Below are 18,384 nucleotides of genomic sequence, written 5' to 3' on the forward strand. Positions count from 1 at the left end.
TCATTATGTAAATGCTTGGGTAAAACTACATTTAGTAGTTTGCCTAGATTTAGTAGGCAAAATGAAGGCAAAATAGAAGCCTGAACCTATTCCCAGAGTCACCATCAATGTGACAGATACATATTGGTATTGTCCTGGGGACACTACCATATCAGTGATGGGATTTTCTGAGATGGTAAACACATCTTGGTGACATTCAGAAACACAAAGTACATGAGTTCCTCACTTCGCGTAGTAGATGCATCCTGGAAGACAAAAACTGTGCAAAACATTTTATGTGCAGCATACTCTTAAATTAGGCATCAAACATAAACCAAGGGTTTTCACCTGCATGAATGCCCAGTGGCCCTTCCAGAAGTCCCTGGTTAGCAGGACTGTCCCACCTGGGATGGGACAAGTGGCACTGTGACCTCAGAACACACTGCCAGCAGTACTCCCAGGCACTGAGTAAGCGGGAAGACATCGTGTGAGTCCCATAAAGACCCAATGAGGAGCTCTGAAACACTGTGAGAACCTCAGACCATAAAACACAGACAGACAGGAGACCAGGAAGGAGCTGTCATTTGAATCTGGGGGTGGCAGAAAAACTTGCAGAAATTCTGGGTTAAAGAAAAGCAATAGGGACTGGAAGAGATGAAATTTGGAGCCTGAAAGGAAATGGTTCCTAAGGCCTTTATTCAATTTAAATAAATGTCCAGTGACTGAACTGAAAACCTTACTTTTAGCCTTTATATTGGTCATAAGCGTTGCAGTGGAGCAAGGGAGTTTCTTTTTGTCCCACCCCTGTTGCCCTGACAGTTGTCTATTAACCAATAAGTAAGTCCTCTGGCCTGACCTGCTGAGGCCCAGGACCAGCTTCACCCCATGGTAACTTCGCAGCCACCCGGGCCATCGGGAGGGTCCTGTGTCCATCGAGCGTTGGGTCACCTGGATACACGGCGCCCACACACAGCTTTGCCAGGCCTTTCTCTGGAGGTACATTGACTCAGCTTCGGCCAAGTTCCCAGCTGTGCAGATTTCCTCCCAATAATGCCTCCCATGTGTAGAGATTTTACAGATCACAAAGCGCTTTCATATCAATTACCTCCTCTAATTTAAAAGAAGTTCAGCGAACAGCTCAAGCTAAGGAACGGTCCCTCTCCGAGGGAAGGGCGGCTCTGGAAAGGTCTGTTTCACGGAGGACCCTTTAAGGGCCTGTGCCTGGACGGCTGTGGGACGAGGGCCCGGGAAAAGGGGAGGGAGGGGGAGTGTCCTCCTTCTCCCCCCACCCTCTGGCGGCGGCAGAGCCAAAGCCAGGAGGGGGGCTGTCTCCTCCTCTTCCCCAGCAGCTGCTGCTCCTTCAGCTCACAAGCCGGACCCGGGGACTGGGCGGCCGCGACTCCTCGGGCTCCTGAGAAGCGGATCCGCTCCCGGCCACCGCAATGCCCGGAGCCGCCCTGGTCCTCCTGGTCCTGCTGCTCAGCGGGGGCCTCGGGGGCGGCCAGGCCCAGAGGCCACAGCTGCAACAGCGGCCGCGGCAGCCACAGGCACATCAGCAAAGAGGTACAGTCGAGGAACGGGCTCTAGATTCCATCCTTTGCCGGGGCCGCGGCCCCTCACCGGTCCCTTCTTCCGACGACAGTCCGGGGCAGGGACCGTTTTCTGGCTTGGCCCCTGGGGAGTGCGCTTTGGGGCGAGAGGGGCTAAGCTTGATGCAAACTCACTTTCAGCGTCCTGAGTACCCTGTCCGTGGGTTGGGGGGATTGCCTACCTCCCCCCAAAGAACGTGAAGCGTTTCTCATTGTTCATTCGTTCTGAGAGAACTTGCTGTTGCTTATACATAACTCCCAGCTGGGTTCCGAAGTCTTTCAAAGAGGCAAACTTTTAACCAATTGAACAATAAGTTTTTCCAAATCAGAGTCCATCCCTGCAGAGAAATGTTTCCCAAGCTGAGGTTCATTTTGGAACTTTATGGAGGGCAGCTGATACATCAGCTTTCTTTTTTCTTTTTTCTTTTTCTTTTCTTTTCCTTCTTTTTTTTTCTTTCTTTGTTTCTTTGTTTCTTTTCTTTCTTTTTTTTAAGGACTTTGTTTCTAACTGTTTGAACAGAGTTTGTAAAGTAGTTAAAAAGTCAAGTGGTTTTTTTTCTTTCGTGGCAATGGGACTTCCAGCCTCAAATTTTTTCTGACCCACGTTCTGATCTCAGGTATCCTTTTTATTATAGTGAAATTTCTCCTCTGGCTTAAATACAGATAGGACTTCTATGTCATGTGTATGTGAATTAAGGACCATAGTGACCACATATACACTTCAGGGGGCTTTGGAAAACAGTGGTATTTGATGTAATCCAAATGATTCTCCTCAGAGCGCTGTGATGTTTACATGCATATAATTTCTGATACTCTTGGGAGTCTTTGAAGAGTTATTTTAATGTCATGAATTTTAAAGAAGCACATGTACCGCGTTTTAAAACAGAATTTATAATGAATACATCATTTCAGCAACATTTTTGTGAGTTGGAAAACTTGTATTAAAGTAAAGACTATTTAAGATTTGATTTCAAATATCAAAATATTTACCGCAAGAGTACAAAATCTGGAGGTTAGCAACTTTGGAAAGTTTTGATGAGACGGAATCTGTCAAAGTTTTGAAATATACTTATTCCCTCTTTTAGTTAACTGGAAAAAAGCTACATCTAACCATTCTGATAGTTTTTCTTCTTATAATCTAACATTTCGAGCAGTACTATTTTATCTTAAAAGGAGTAAGAAAATAATCTGCTTGCTACAATAATAGCTCCCCGATTAAAATTCCTAGAATAAAAATGACCTTAAGTTCACTATATAACCTTTTTTCTTCTATTTTTGCTTTTCCTTCTCTGCGAGGTAAAATGGGGTCAACATGGCTTAATTAATAGAATTTATGAGAGTGATTTTGAGAGTATATCTCTGGCAGCTGATTTTTAAAAATGCTACTTTAAAATATTAGCCTTGCTTAGTTATATGACATGTTTTAACAATACATAGTAGTTTAATAATGTCAAGCAGCTGGGAGTACAGAGAGACCAGAAACACCAGTGCTGTTCATTTGGAGTGGGGCAGAAGCTCAAAACATGCAAAGCAGTCTCAAAGAAATTTCCTAGTGTGCTGCCCACCCTCCTCATTCTTTCTCCTCCCACCCCTCCCCTCCTTCACCCTCTCCTCCCCTTCTCCTCCTCCTTCTTCTCCTCTTCCTCCTCCTCCCTCCTCCTTCCTCCTCCTCCTCCTCTTCTTCTTCTCCTCCTTTCTCCTTTCCTTCCTCTTTCCCTCCTCTCCTTTTCTCTTTCTGTCTGTCTCTGTTTTATCTGAGATAAAACTGACTCCAATTTCTATGGTCCAGGCATAAAGTAAGGTCAATGCAAAAGGGAAAGTTTATACTGCCATTCTGTTGAATGCTACACACAATAAGGAATTCTGTGCAAAATACCTATAAGATGGTGTCTACCTATAGACCACTATTTTCCTTTTTTTATTTTATTTTTTTTACTGTTTATTTCTTTTTGGGAGAGGGAGAGAGAGACCCAGAGTGTGAGCAGGAAGGTGCAGAGAGAGAGGGAGACACAGAATCCAAAGCAGGCTCCAAGCTCTGAGCTGTCAGCACAGAGCCCGAGGCAGGGCTCAAACTCACAGACCACTAGATCAAGACCCGAGTGGAAGTCAGCAGCCCAACCAACTGAGCCACCCAGGCGCCCCTAGGCTACTATTTTCTGCATTCTAGAATATATTGTGTATTATAGATCATTTGCAATACATTGAAAGATTGGCTCAGGGATAAATTGTTGGAACTTATTAATATTAAAAGTATATATAAAATCTGTTTTATAATACCTTAAATTCATATAGCATTTCATAATTAAACATGCCATGTATATATTAACTTATTTCACCTTCAATTATTCTTATGGACAAATTTAAAACTGAAGGCTTGGAGTAGTCGTGACTTAAATTCATGCAACTGATAGTAACTTAATTTTTAACAACTAAAAACATTTCTAGTATTGTTTATGCTGGAGTTTCCTTTTTGTGATACTAAGATGTCTTTCCATTTATTCTGGGGCCATGTTTTCTTTTTAATGTTCTGTTAAAACATACTCTCAGTGAAGATCATTGGATATGAGTGCGACTGAAGAAGTTTTAGGCTATCATCAACTTCTCCTTTTTGATTATATTAGCATTGACCTTCTTAGCCGAGCACTGACTAGAATGAATTCTGTGGTGCCTGGTTGGCTCAGTCAGTTAAGCATCTGACTTTGGCTCAGGTCATGATCTTGCAATTTGTGGGTTCAAACCCCATGTCATGCTCTATACTGACAACTCAGAACCTGGAGCCTGCTTCAGATTCTGTTTCCCTCTTTCTCTCCCCTACCCCACTCATGCATACGCGCATGCGCGTTCTTTCTCTCCCTCTCTCAAAAATAAAAAGCAATAAAAAAAATTTAGGAATCGTGTTTAATGGAAGAGAGAATAAAATGTCCTTTCTAAATCCTGAACTCAGATCCATAGAACAATATGACAAAGGGAAAGGTTTGAATTAAATAAGAAGAAACTTCCTCCTTTTCTCTGCTCCTCCTTGTTTAAGCTGTTCAGAAATTACTGGGTTGTGTTGGAGCAACTAGTTTCTGGAAATGTCCATTCATGATCAGATGTGCCACCTGTCAGGGATGATTTAGGATGAAATGCCTTTACAGAGGCACAGTGAGGATTCATCAAGTCTCCAGTTCTTTTCAAAGTCCAAGATTCTAGTATTACGTTCTATCGTTTTTGGAGTGCATATTTGTATTTGAACTTTTTAATTCTTAAAAATGTCAAGACTATACTAAAGGTATATAAATGTGTTTTTAGATGTCTTCTGGGATTTAAGATAAAAACATGTTTGAGATGATCCTCACTCATTTTTGGCATGAATACTTAGAAATTTCATATGGAATATTCACATCACCATCAATTACACACTTCTAAAACATTCTGTGCTATAAAATATGAGAATGTTTCATAAATTACCTGAGATTTACTGTAGTCATAAAATTGGAATTAATTTTTTTGTATCACTTTTGCTACATATGTAACTTATGTACATATGTTGGCTTGATCACTACATACTGGCCTCACAGTTCAGTAAAAATGATTCATATCAGATAAAATGTAGGGCTGAGAACATGAATAGACACTTCTCTAAAGAAGACATCCGGATGGCCAACAGGCACATGAAAAGATGCTCAACGTCGCTCCTCATCAGGGAAATACAAATCAAAACCACACTCAGATATCACCTCATGCCAGTCAGAGTGGCCAAAATGAACAAATCAGGAGACTATAGATGCTGGAGAGGATGTGGAGAAACGGGAACCCTCTTGCACTGCTGGTGGGAATGCAAACTGGTGCAGCCACTCTGGAAAACAGTGTGGAGGTTCCTCAGAAAATTAAAAATAGACCTACCCTATGACCCAGCAATAGCACTGCTAGGAATTTACCCAAGGGATACAAGAGTACTGATGCATAGGGGCACTTGTACCCCAATGTTTATAGCAGCACTCTCAACAATAGCCAAGTTATGGAAAGAGCCTAATTGTCCATCAACTGATGAATGGATAAAGAAATTGTGGTTTATATACACAATGGAGTACTACGTGGCAATGAGAAAGAATGAAATATGGCCCTTTGTAGCAACATAGATGGAACTGGAGAGTGTGATGCTAAGTGAAATAAGCCATACAGAGAAAGACAGATACCATATGTTTTCACTCTTATGTGGATCCTGAGAAACTTAACAGAAACCCATGGGGGAGGGGAAGGAAAAAAAAAGAGGTTAGAGTGGGAGAGAGCCAAAGCATAAGAGACTGTTAAAAACTGAGAACAAACTGAGAGTTGATGGGGGGGTGGGAGGGTGGGTGATGGGTATTAAGGAGGGCACCTTTTGGGATGAGCACTGGGTGTTGTATGGAAACCAATTTGATAATAAATTTCATATATTGAAAAAGAAAAAGAAAAAAAAATGTAGGCCTGAGAATAAGAACATATTCAACATTGACTATTATATATGTGGTAGGTTTTTCTAAAAAAACCATAAAATTTATAATTTTTATCTTACATGTCAATGTATACAAATTGCTGATCATTCTTGTTCCCAAGAGTTTTCTCTCCTAGGCTATCATGCAGAATAATGATCAGTATCTCCTTCAAGAGTTGCCAGGGATGATGAAAAAAACCTCACGTGCTGTCAGTTCATACTTAATTCACTCTGAAATATGGGGCACCTGTTCCCTCCACTGAAAAAATCATAGTTTTCACCTTCTTCAGGTATAATTATAAAGTCCAGTAGGTATCTTGAGAGTTAAACCAACTATGCTGTAAGAAAAACATGAGTGTACATTTTTTTGGGAGAGGTTTAGTTAAATTAGAAGATTTTCTGAAATAGTAGGACTTAGAATTTTTACACCATTGAATTGTATTGCAGTAGCGATGACTGAAAAAAGTTGACTTTTAGTAGATTTCACATGTCAATATTTTCTCAGTCCTCATTTATTTAAAGCAGATAATTGTCACAATTTCTTCTGTTCATACATTTAATAAATACAATGACAAAGACGTTTGTGCTTGACTTTTCAAATTGGACCTCTGAGATGGGATTATTTTTCCTTCTTTTAATCCAAACAGATTTAGCATTAAATGATAAAAAAAATTCCCTGAAACTTTTTGTGATGTTTCACATCTTTCATAATCTGCTTTAGCATCATGGGGCTGCAGTTCTGCACCATGAGAAGAAGAAGAAGAAATAGTAGAATAGGGACCGATAACCTCAACCCAGCCTATGCATAGCAAGATTAGTGGGGTGGCTAGTTGTTTAAATTAAAAGTCCAAAGAATGTGTCAAACGCATGCTTGATTCCAGTCAGTATAACTATTCACTAGGATTCTACTGCATGGCAGGAGCATAGCTGGAAGTTTCCAAGCAGGGTGATAATAAATAATAACAATAACAATAACAACAACAATCGATAATAGCTGGAAGTTTTCAAGCAGGGGAAGAAGAAGGAGGAGGAGGAGGAAGAGAAGGAGGAGGAGGAGGAGGAGGAGGAGGAAAGAAGGAAAGAGAGAAAGAAAGAAAGAAAGAAAGAAAGAAAGAAAGAAAGAAAGAAAAGAAAAGAAAAGAAAGGTCGGAGCACCTGACCATTGGGGTTCAGTCCATTGAACCTCCGATTTTGACTTTAGCTCAGTTCATGATCTCATGGTTCATGAGATTGAGCCCCACACTGGGCTCCACACTGACAGTGCAGAGCCTGCTCGGGATTCTCTCCCTTTCTCTCCGCCCCTCTCCCACTCACATGCATGTACATGCATGTGTCTTCTCTCTCTCTCCTCTCTAAAAGTAAGTAAACACTTAAAAAAATAATAAAGAATGGTGACCCCAGGTCATCTCTCCAGTTTGCCATACGTTCTTATTTAGTAAATGGAGACTGTGAAAAAGATCAGGAAGAAAGTATTGTTAGTGGTCAGACAAACTGTTTATGCTTCTAATATAGAAGATTGGGGTTTATAAGATTTTTCATAACTTTGAAATGAGCTGATAGGCCGGAATTTAGGAAGAAGCCTAGTTGCAGTAACTGAGAAAACTAAGTAGAGGTTAGAGGAAGACAAAACTAGATTGGTACATGGTTTTCAAGACTCATGCCAGGCTCCGTGTATACCAGTCAGGTAAAAAGAAGACGAATTCTGGACTGTATGGATTGCTAAGACTGCATTCAAAGGCCAGAATTTGTGCAGGAAATTGGTGGTCATCGGACTATGTGTATTGGAATGTGGTTAATGAATGAATGTGTTCAGTAGGTAAAGACAGAAAAAAAATCCTGCCTTTATGGAGTTTGTATTCTACTTAGGGTGGAGAAGGCAGACAGGAATATGATGAATATATAGTGAATAAGTAACATACGAATACCTATATTTTATAGGTATTCATAAATTCATCAATGAGATTCGTGGACAAACAAATTGATGACATTCCTGGACAAACAGATATACCAGGGTAAGAGAAGTCATGAGTTCTAGGAGTGGAGAGAGTTTGGTTGCTATTTTAAATAGAGTGATAAAGGTTGGCCTCATTGAGAAGGTCACATCTGAGAAAATCCTTGAAGGTGTTGGGGGAATGATTCACACAGATATCAGGTGAAAGAGTTAATATTCTTAGCACAGGGAAAGGCTTGTGAAGGTCTACAGTTAGATCACAGTGAGAAGGGTCAGGGAAGTAATGGGGAACTAGGATCATTGTAAAGAATTCTGCCTTATAGTCTGAATGAGATGGGTGGTATTGGAGAGTTTTGAGCAGGGTTAAATGCATGAAAGAATAGGTAATATTTCTTTTCCCAGATAGGCTTTAATCCACTGGACTAGACCAATATGGTACTAATTGAGATCTGTTTCCTTCCCCATACTTCCCATTTTTAGAGCATATATAAGTGACTCCATTCCAGAGTATTCCACTTCAGCAGACTTATCATTGTGAAACTCAAGTGCATTTTTGTAAAATTTCTTTTTTTTTCCTTTTGTCATCTCAATCTATTACACGATTAAAAGAATTGCAATACCTTAACACAACTGAAGTGCAGGGAACTTCTTCATATCCTTTTAATTTGCCCAGTGTCTTAGAAACATGCCATAGATTTCTTAGAGTAATTTTAATGAATGTTCATGTTAAAAATAAGTTGTTCACAATCCCACATAAATATATGTATACCTTGGAGTTCTCTCTCTCTCTTTCTCTTTAACATTCCTTTCAGTACCAGAGCTAAAGTTTAGCTACTGTTGCTAAAAATGACACAATGATGTATTGATCTGATGCCTTCTTTTATAAAATGAACTTTGAAATGTTACCTATTTTTACAATCAGAAGCTTATTCTATGTTCTGTTTCGATTTTTATAACTTCTTTAAGGATCACTGTAAGTCTTGCAGTAACCTTTGGAGTAAAGTAATGCAATTTCAGCCTGACTAAATTATATCATTTAGAAGAAGATTTAGGTGAAGAAAATTACATAACTTTTCTCTTTCCTGCCCTCCCTCCCTCCCTTCTGTCCTCTCTTCTTTCCTCTCCTCTCCTGCTTGTGAATAAAGTGTGGTTTTCAAGGAGATAATTCTAACAAATGTAATTTTTAAGAAAATACGTATGGCAGAACTTCACTTAAATCTTCCTGCTAAAAGCCACTGATAATTATGATCTAAATATAGTTTTGAGGCATAATCTAAGTTTACATGATAAGTTAAAGTGAGACATTTGCTTGTCAAAGATGTAGGGTATGGGTAATAAAGCTGTTTTTTTCCAGTCATCTTGAATGTGGATTTTAAAGTGGAAGCCTTGTGCTATTTTGTTTTTATTTGGACATGTGACATTTAGAAAAAGATCGTAGAGGTAGTCTGTTAGGGGTTATTGTTCATAACACTGGCTTTCTGTTCATGCCTAATCTAGTTCCAATGGAAAGTTAATCTATGCAAATAACGAATGATGAAGGCCTGAGGAACTATTTAGTGCCTGGCACTTAGGAAAGTCACTTTGTGCAAGGTTAACAGAGCTTCTCCATGTAAGGTCCTCTTAGTTGACCACCAAGCTGTGCTCCCCTGAAAGGCTCTTTGTAGAACTGCATCCTGAATGCCAGATGCTTTAGATTGGTTTAATAGTATCTAGCATATTGTGAGCATTAATACATGCATATTCACAGCATCACTGTTTAGTAGGTTAATACAATCCTCCTCATTTTATAGAAGGAAGAGTCGATGCCTTGCAGCTTGTCAAGGATAAACAAATTCCAGTGCGAGTTTTAGGATTAGAAATTAGGATATGTTCCTGCTTCTGATTTTATAGATCCTACATTGCTGTCTCTTTTGGACTTCGAGATCCTTAAACAAACAAACAAACAAACCTTGAAAAAATCCCATATCAATTTCTGAGTTATGTTAGTAGAGTAATTTAAAACAGAGAGTTCCTAGGTATTATGAAGGAACAAGAAAATGTGTCATCTTTAAGGATCTTTTTCATTTAAACATGCACAAAACTATGCATAAATACATACACATTACTTAAAACTGTGCATAAAAGTAAAAATACTCATCAAATTTTAACCTTTAAATTCTTAGAATTTGGATTACTGGACACTGGACTATAAGCTTGATTATTGGTTTTTCTTAAGTCACCTTACATAAATTACTTCAGTAGGCTAGAAACATACTGGTATTTATTATGTAATGAATTCTTTAAAAAAATGGTCAATATATATATATATATATATATATGAATGAAAAGAGCTAGAACCAAACAGACATACCTGATTCAGAGAAGAGTTAATCTCAAAATTCCTTTTGAAAAAATGTAGAACACTGGCATTTCTATAAAAAGATTTAAAGAGTTCAGTTTGAAATTGAACTTCTCTGTTAGAACAGGAAATTTTGCAAACCTCCTACATTTTGAGAGGGTGTGTATGTAGGACACCAATCAGTGTGCTTCAGGTAACATTTATAGTTTAGAACTCAGTACCCAATTAGTGTATTTAGTGTATTTATATTAGTGTATTTAATATACTAAGATATTGAGCTTTTGATTTGTTTTCTTATCGGAGTTTCAGTTTTATCAAAAAATCTAGAATAAGGGAGTCTAAGCATTGAATTTGCAGAAAAGCCTAGTTGCCTTGACAAATGATTACGAGCCACAGAATAAATTGCAAGTGAGATCATTATATTTTTTAGTCCAGTAGCTGTACCATTAAAACTCTAAGGTGTAATAACTTTTAAGTTGCTTGCAACATACAAGGTCTATTCTAAAGGGGAAATGAGGTTAGTAGAGTTTGCCATATCAAATATATTTTTTTCTAAAGCCTGTATAGTCACCATAATTTTCTGGCTTATTGCCTGCTATGCCGTTTTCAATTACTGAATAAGGCTGAAAGTATGAAACAGAACAAGAAGTAGAACAATAGTCATTTCAGGGAGCTACTTTATCTCATTGGTTTGTTGTGAGGAGTATATAAAACAATGAATATAAAACATGGAACATCTATTAGGACCTCAAAAAGTGTCAGTTTTCAAAATGCTTCAAGAAAACTGAATTAAGTTTAAAAACTGTCTTGGTGTCAGGAAATTCTGGCTTAAAACAGCACTTTTTCTCTAACACTGTGGTATACCAAACTCAGCTGAGGCCGTTTATGAAGGAATTTGCTTATATACTTGAAAACACGAATGTATGGATTCAGCTTTAATTGGAATTTATTTTATAGTGTTTTGCTATTCTGAACTTTATAGCTTAGCCTGCAAAAAATACCCATTAACATATACCTTTGAACCTTCAATTTCCGCATACATTCCCCTGCTTTGGAGAGAACTTTGACTAGTAGAAAAAGTGTCTTTGGGAGATGGCAAGAATGGAATTCATAGACATGTTACCACTCTTTTATTGGGATCAAAAACCCAAGTCAACGGAATTTAAACTTCCTATTAGTAAAGTAAAATTAAATTAGATAGTACATGTGAAAACACTTGGCAGCTAATTAGTAAATATTTGCTCCTCTTTTTCTTTATTACTCGATCATAGAGTTCAAAAAGGATATTTGCAGTACATATGACATAACTTTTACTTAAGAAGAGCAAAACATTCTAAAAGTTTCTTTGAGTAGACCCTAAGAGATTATAGATGTCAAGCTACGTCATTGAAGAAAGATGGAAGAATTCTACCAAGGTCACACAACAACAAGCCAGTAACAGAGATAGGAAGAAACCCAAGGTCCTATAATTAGCTAATAGTTATGTTGGTAGCTCAACGTGAGAAGTGATTGAGATACGTAACAGGATGGAAATTTTAGCAATACTTTGTGGCTATTTATATTTCAAAGATGATATAATAAACTTTTTTTCCTACAAATTTCTCATTTTTGGACATGTTTTTATTAGGGATTAATAAACTATTTTTTATTATTTATTTATTTATTTATTTTTTAAAAAATTTTTTTTCAACGTTTATTTATTTTTGGGACAGAGAAGACAGAGCATGAATGGGGGAGGGCAGAGAGAGAGGGAGACACAGAATCGGAAACAGGCTCCAGGCTCCGAGCCATCAGCCCAGAGCCCGATGCGGGGCTCGAACTCCCGGACCGCGAGATCGTGACCTGGCTGAAGTTGGACGCTTAACCGACTGCGCCACCCAGGAGCCCCAATAAACTATTTTTTAGAGAAGTCTTAATATATGTATCAGGTTATAAAAATGCATGGAACATAATGAGTGCTCTATAAAGATTAGTTATTTTAGCCTATGAAGCACATGTTTTCACTGACATTTGAGTATAGATGACAATTCAGTATATTTGACACACAGTAGAAGTTAATGTCAGGATGGTTGTCAGTGGAAAAGCTCTCAGCATAGACCCTCTTTTAGATTCTTTCTATACACTAAGGTTTAAAAAAATGGTGTAATAATATATTCCAAGATACATTATTTAATACTATATATTATATATATCTATATATTATTTAATATATATGATTGGAATATATCATTTAATACTAACCTAGATTGGGAAAATTTTTAGTGTGTCTTCCTGTATATTAAAGCTAATGGTAGATTTCTACAAAACCAAAACCAAAACCAAAATGTCCCTCAGGAAATCCTATAACCTCAACAGGTCTCTAGGGAGACCTGCTTTTTCTAATCTTGGGAATATCACATTTTGAAATAGTTTCAGACAAAAAACTTTCCATAGGCTCTTTTGCTCTTCAGAAAGTTTCAGTCACGTTTCACAGGTAGTGCAACCATTCAGTTTTTCTTTTTTTTTTTTTTATAATTTTTTTTTCAACGTTTATTTATTTTTGGGACAGAGAGAGACAGAGCATGAACGGGGGAGGGGCAGAGAGAGAGGGAGACACAGAATCGGAAACAGGCTCCAGGCTCCGAGCCATCAGCCCAGAGACCAACGCGGGGCTCGAACTCACGGACCGTGAGATGGTGACCTGGCTGAAGTCGGACGCTAACCGACTGTGCCACCCAGGCGCCCCAACCATTCAGTTTTTCACTCTGGAACATTAGAAAAATCACTGGATTTGAAGTCAGAACTCCAGAATACAAGTTTTGCCTCCAGCTCTTCCTAAGATGTCACCTTAAACAATACATAAGTCATTTACCTATTCTGAAATTAAATTTCCATTAAAAAAAGAATATAATTCAAATTTGTCTTACTGAGGTGTTATAAAGGATTAATAAAATGTGTGATACAAATAATATTATTAATAATAATACTATTCGTTATTGTAATAAATGACAGGTTTGGCCAAAGGCACTGATGGTTCATGAAGTTCTGCTTCATCCCTTTTCTTTGATTTTTTCTCCCAATGGCTCTTAATGTACTTTGAGTTCTTCTGGATTGAGAATCATGACACATCTTCCTCCTTCCTTCCTCTTTTTTTTTTTTTTTTTTTTTTGCTGTATACCTCCCAGTAACATAGAAAAAGTTAATTCATATGGAAGGGAAGTATTTTAACATGCATATCCTATCTTTACTTATTTTGCACATAGCCATAGGTAAATTTATATGTAGACAATGATACATTTAGAAATTCTTCAAAATATTTTTTAATTCTTTGTAATTATCTTCCTTAAGTTTGTACAAAATATTTTTTGTCAGTTTTTAAAAACTGATTTTATCCATAGGGTTTCTGGCATTGTGCTACCTAAGATGTGCTGAGAAAACAATGCTATCCTACAGTTCATTATTCATCTATGGTCTGACCTCTTTATATATATATATATATGTGTGTGTGTATATGTGTATGTATGTATATATATGTTACATATGTACATAGGTATATATGTTACATATGTATACATGTGTGTTTATATATATGTATACATACATATACATATATACATATATGTGTGTGTATATATATATATACATGTGTGTGTGTGTGTGTGTGTGTGTGTGTGTGTGTATATATATATATATATATATATATAATGTTTTTCTTTTTTTGGACAAAACATTGCCCTCTGAAGCTATTTCCAGGTCTATTAAAAAAATTAACCCCTACTGTGTTTGGGCTACTTTGGATTAAGTAAAATGTGTTTCACATATGTAATGAATCTATCCTCTTTATGATTTTCAATTATGTAATAAGTTGAAAGACCAATCATATTCAGACAAACTTCAAGAGCTATTGCTATTGCACAAACCTAGAAGGGCATTTCACCAGTTATTCTCTTTTAAGATTTTAAGCCATTTAACAGTTAGAAATTAATAACATAAGTTACACACCAATAGGACTATTTGTCTTTTATTTTTACCTACTTCCTCTATAGTCTCTGCTTTGGCATATGGTAGGCATTTAATTAAAAAAATTGTAAAATGAATGAAGAAGCCACTCTTTGGACAGACCCAAAGGGTGCTTTTAAAAAATATTACATGTATTATTTTTCTTAATGCCTTTATAGTCTGAATCAATATTTTTATAAGAGATAAATTTCCACAAATACTGAAACACAGTGGCACAGATACAGCATATTGTTATCAATACCACTTAAGAGATAAATATAATATTTTAGAATACTGTATCTTTTGAGGTATCTTTTTTTTCCTAAAGATATTCCAATAAGAGCTGAGCAATTTTTAACGCTTTGGATGAGGAATGAATATTTCTTGGCTTAGAACTTTTCTGTATAAGAGGACTTTTTAGACAAGTATTGTAATGCATAAGGTTAAAATGCCTATTAAGATGAAAGTTCTACTTACTGGTCAGCTATGTGCAAAAGAATGAAACTGGAGTTAGTATACATTGAAATAAACTCATAGTGGATTAATGGCCTAAATGTGAGACCTTCTTAAACCTTAAAAATCCTAGAAGAGATTACAGGCGGTAACTTATTAGACATTGGCTGTAGAGGCCTTTTTCTAGATGTGACTCCTGAGGCAGGGAAAATAAAAGCAAAAGTAAACTATTGGGACTACATCAAAATAACAATCTTCTGCACAGCAAAGAAAACATAAAAGGAAACCTACTGAATGGGAGAAGATATTTGCAAATGACTTGTCCAATAAAGAGTTAGTATCCAAAATATAACAAGAACTGATACAATTCAATGCCCAAAAAATACATGATTAATTTAAAAATGGGCAGAAGACTTGAACTGATATTTCTTCAAAGAAGACATGCAGATGGTCAGCAGACACATGAAAAGATGCTCATTATCACTTAAATCAGGGAAATGCAAATCAAAACTACAATGAGATGTCACCTCACACTTGTCAGAATGGCTAACATCAAAAACACAAGAAACAAAAAGTGTGAAGAGAATGTGGAGAAAATGGAACCCTTTTGTACAGTTGGGGGCAGGGAATGCAAACTGGTACAGCCACTGTGAAAAACAGTATGGAATTTCCTGAGAAAGTTAAAAATAGAACTACACTATGATTCAATAATTGCACTACTGAATATTTACTCAGAAAATACAAAAAAAACCCTACACTAATTCAAAGGGATACACATACCCCTATGTTTATAGCAGCATTATTTATAATAGCCAAGTTATGGAAGCAACCCAATTGTCCATCAATAGATGAATGTGTAAAGAAAGTGTGATGTGTGTGTGTGTACATATACACACACATAGGTACACATATACACATACAATGGAATATTATTCAGACATAAAGAATGAAATTTTGCCATTTGCAATGGCATTGACCTAATGAGACACTAAGGCACCCCTTTTATTTTTATTTATTTTTATTCTTATTTTTCTTATTCTTATTTTCCTTGCTTGATTTATGTGTTTATGTCCTGAGAGTATGGGAGGAATGGAATTTGTGTTGAAATTATGTTTTCTTCTTTTTAATAACAATTGAATCACCTAGGGATTGAATTCTATGTGAATTTACTAGGTCACAGGAACATTTTCAATTGGGAATTTACTTAAAGAGCATAGGATTTTGGCATGCCCTTTAATTTTTATTCTCTTGGTATGTATTCTTCATGGATAAAGAGACAGTAGGGACACCTGGGTGGTTCAGTTGGTTGAGTGTCCCAACTCTTGATTTCAACTCAGGTCATGATCCTAAGGTCGTAGGATTGAGCCCTGTGTCAGGCTCCATATATGGATCTGGCTTAGGTTCCCGCCCCCCCCTCCGACCCCCCGCCGCCACCGCCGCCCTTTCCTACAGCCTCTCTCCCCAACTCTCTCACACACACACACACACACACACACACACACACTCTAAAATAAAAAATAAAGAGGCCGTAAGTGATTGAAAAGATAATATGAATCAAATAATGAAGAAATTTTGCACTCAACTATAGAATTATTAGCATACTAGCAAATTTCGTTCAAGTTAAATATTCTGCCTAAACTGGGAATTAATATTAAACACATTTTGTGTTCGGTGATTAGCTAATATAACTTTCAGATAGAAGAGATCCTATAAAGTAAATGTCTAAATGTAAGTAACTGCATAACATAGTTATGGTTTCCACGGGGAGACAAAATCAAATTCTCTCTGATGGTCTTAATTAACAGTCTCCATTTCCACCATGCCACTATCATATGCTTTACATTTGTGTAGTATCTGATATCTAGAGTGTTTTCCTGTCTTACCATCATTTCTATGCCTCTTCTGCACAAAGCTTTTGAGTATTGCACTGTATAAATGAGTATACCCCGCAGTTAGAGGAAAGGAGAATCAATACTTGAAATGGATGCTTTAGCCTGAAAATATAAGAAAGGAGAAAAACAGAATCCCAGATTTTCTAAATCCCAAATATGAATATCATGTCTCTAATATGAACATAGTAATTTTTTTAAAAAAGGGATAAAGCTAATATGAAAATTGAAGCATTATAATAATATTTATGGATGGTAAGGATGTGATTTTTAAAAATTGAATATGCTATGACATGTTTTTTTTTCACTTAGCCCAGAAATGATGTTTTCTCATGTTCTCCAGAGGGAAATATGCATTTATTTTATCTACGTATGTAAGATAATACTCCTTCCTCCAGTTAATTGAAGTGTTTAATTCATTTTTGCATTTTATTCATAAATATAACCAGACACAAATTAAAATATGTATATTATATTGTTTTCTTTTAACACACATGTGTTTTCTGTCTTCCGTGGTAGCTTTGTGTATTGTTTCATATATTAGGGAATTATAAATTGAATTTGTTATAATTTGCTTAGTAAAATATTGATGTTAAAATCTAATGTTATTTTGAATAGCGCATTGAGGGATATGGGAGACTTACAGTGAAATCATCATTTCACCAAGATTTCTTTCTAATAAGACGTCCACTATTACTGGAATTGTATTTTGTGCATTATATTCCATTGACGTAATTTTAGACTTCCATTCTACTTTGCTATAAATGGAATTTCATTATATCTGACTCCACAGTAAGTGGGTTACAGTATCGTTGACATTTAGTAGAATTACAGATCTAGTGTCTTTTTATATTCTGCATTAAAATGCATTGTGTGTGCTTTCAATTCTGTTTCAAAGAGACTACTATTGATTTACATAGTTGTTGTGTAGAAAAGTTCTGTGAAACTCCATTGCTCGATTTCACGGTAGCTTTTTTTTTTTCCCTTGTGAAATCATTTGCAAATATTTTTTAATGTGTTTGCGACTATTGGATAAAAATGAGATAAAACTTAGGGATTATACATGTTTGAGTTTTCTGTATTTGCTCACTTCATGAAGACTTTTTGGATCTTAACCTGTAGCTTTCTCTTGCAACTTTCTTTTATTTCATACTTAATTATGGAAGCTCTTGTAGAAAATTAAGTGTTTTACATAGTGCTTTTAAAGAGTGAAATGAAAATACTTATTTGGTCTCAAACTCAGGGGAAAAAGCATAGTGGGAATAAGCTGTTTTATCTGAAAACTTGTTCGGGGGATTTGACTGGCAGAGCTTGGTGCTGTGGATGTGGGGAAAGGGTTGATGGAAGGGGGCCTGGGTTGAAGAAAGTGACCAAGACAGTGGACTTCCAGTTCTGAGAGGGCACTTGCTGGGATCTCCTCCTCTTTCCCTGGATCTCAGATATAGGCATCAGCTACAGGTAATCTCTTTTTTGGCTCAGAGGGGCCCCTTTGGTTCAGAAGGGCATTTCAAGGGTCTGAGATCCAGGAATGAGCAATGCTTAGGCCACATCAACTCAGTCCACTATGGTAGTAAGAACATTTTAAATTCATCCAGGTCAAGATCACCCCCTAGGTCTGTCCTTGAACCTTACCACTGCTTTCCTTCTTTCCCTTTTCTTTCCTGTTCGGGGAGAAAAGGGTTGCAGAGTTAGTAACTACCTCAAGATACAGCTTTGTATTTCATCATTATGCCACCCACAGTTTTAGTTTT

The 18,384-nt window shown here is 36.9% G+C and overlaps 1 protein-coding gene across 8 annotated transcripts in view; it reads left to right on the forward strand.

Annotated features, from left to right (window-relative positions):
* The first annotated feature begins 1,130 nt into the window (after positions 1-1,130).
* The window catches only part of LAMA2 (laminin subunit alpha 2), a 634,006-nt gene continuing 616,752 nt past the window's right edge, over positions 1,131-18,384 (forward strand). For all 8 annotated transcript variants that reach the window (XM_043592301.1, XM_043592303.1, XM_043592302.1 and 5 more), the window contains exon 1: positions 1,131-1,542. In XM_043592301.1, coding sequence (XP_043448236.1) covers positions 1,422-1,542 — 121 coding nt within the window. In that variant the 5' untranslated portion in view covers positions 1,131-1,421. The remainder of the gene's footprint in view (positions 1,543-18,384) is intronic.

Source organism: Prionailurus bengalensis, chromosome B2 (assembly GCF_016509475.1).
Source record: "Prionailurus bengalensis isolate Pbe53 chromosome B2, Fcat_Pben_1.1_paternal_pri, whole genome shotgun sequence".
Lineage (NCBI taxonomy): Eukaryota > Metazoa > Chordata > Mammalia > Carnivora > Felidae > Prionailurus > Prionailurus bengalensis.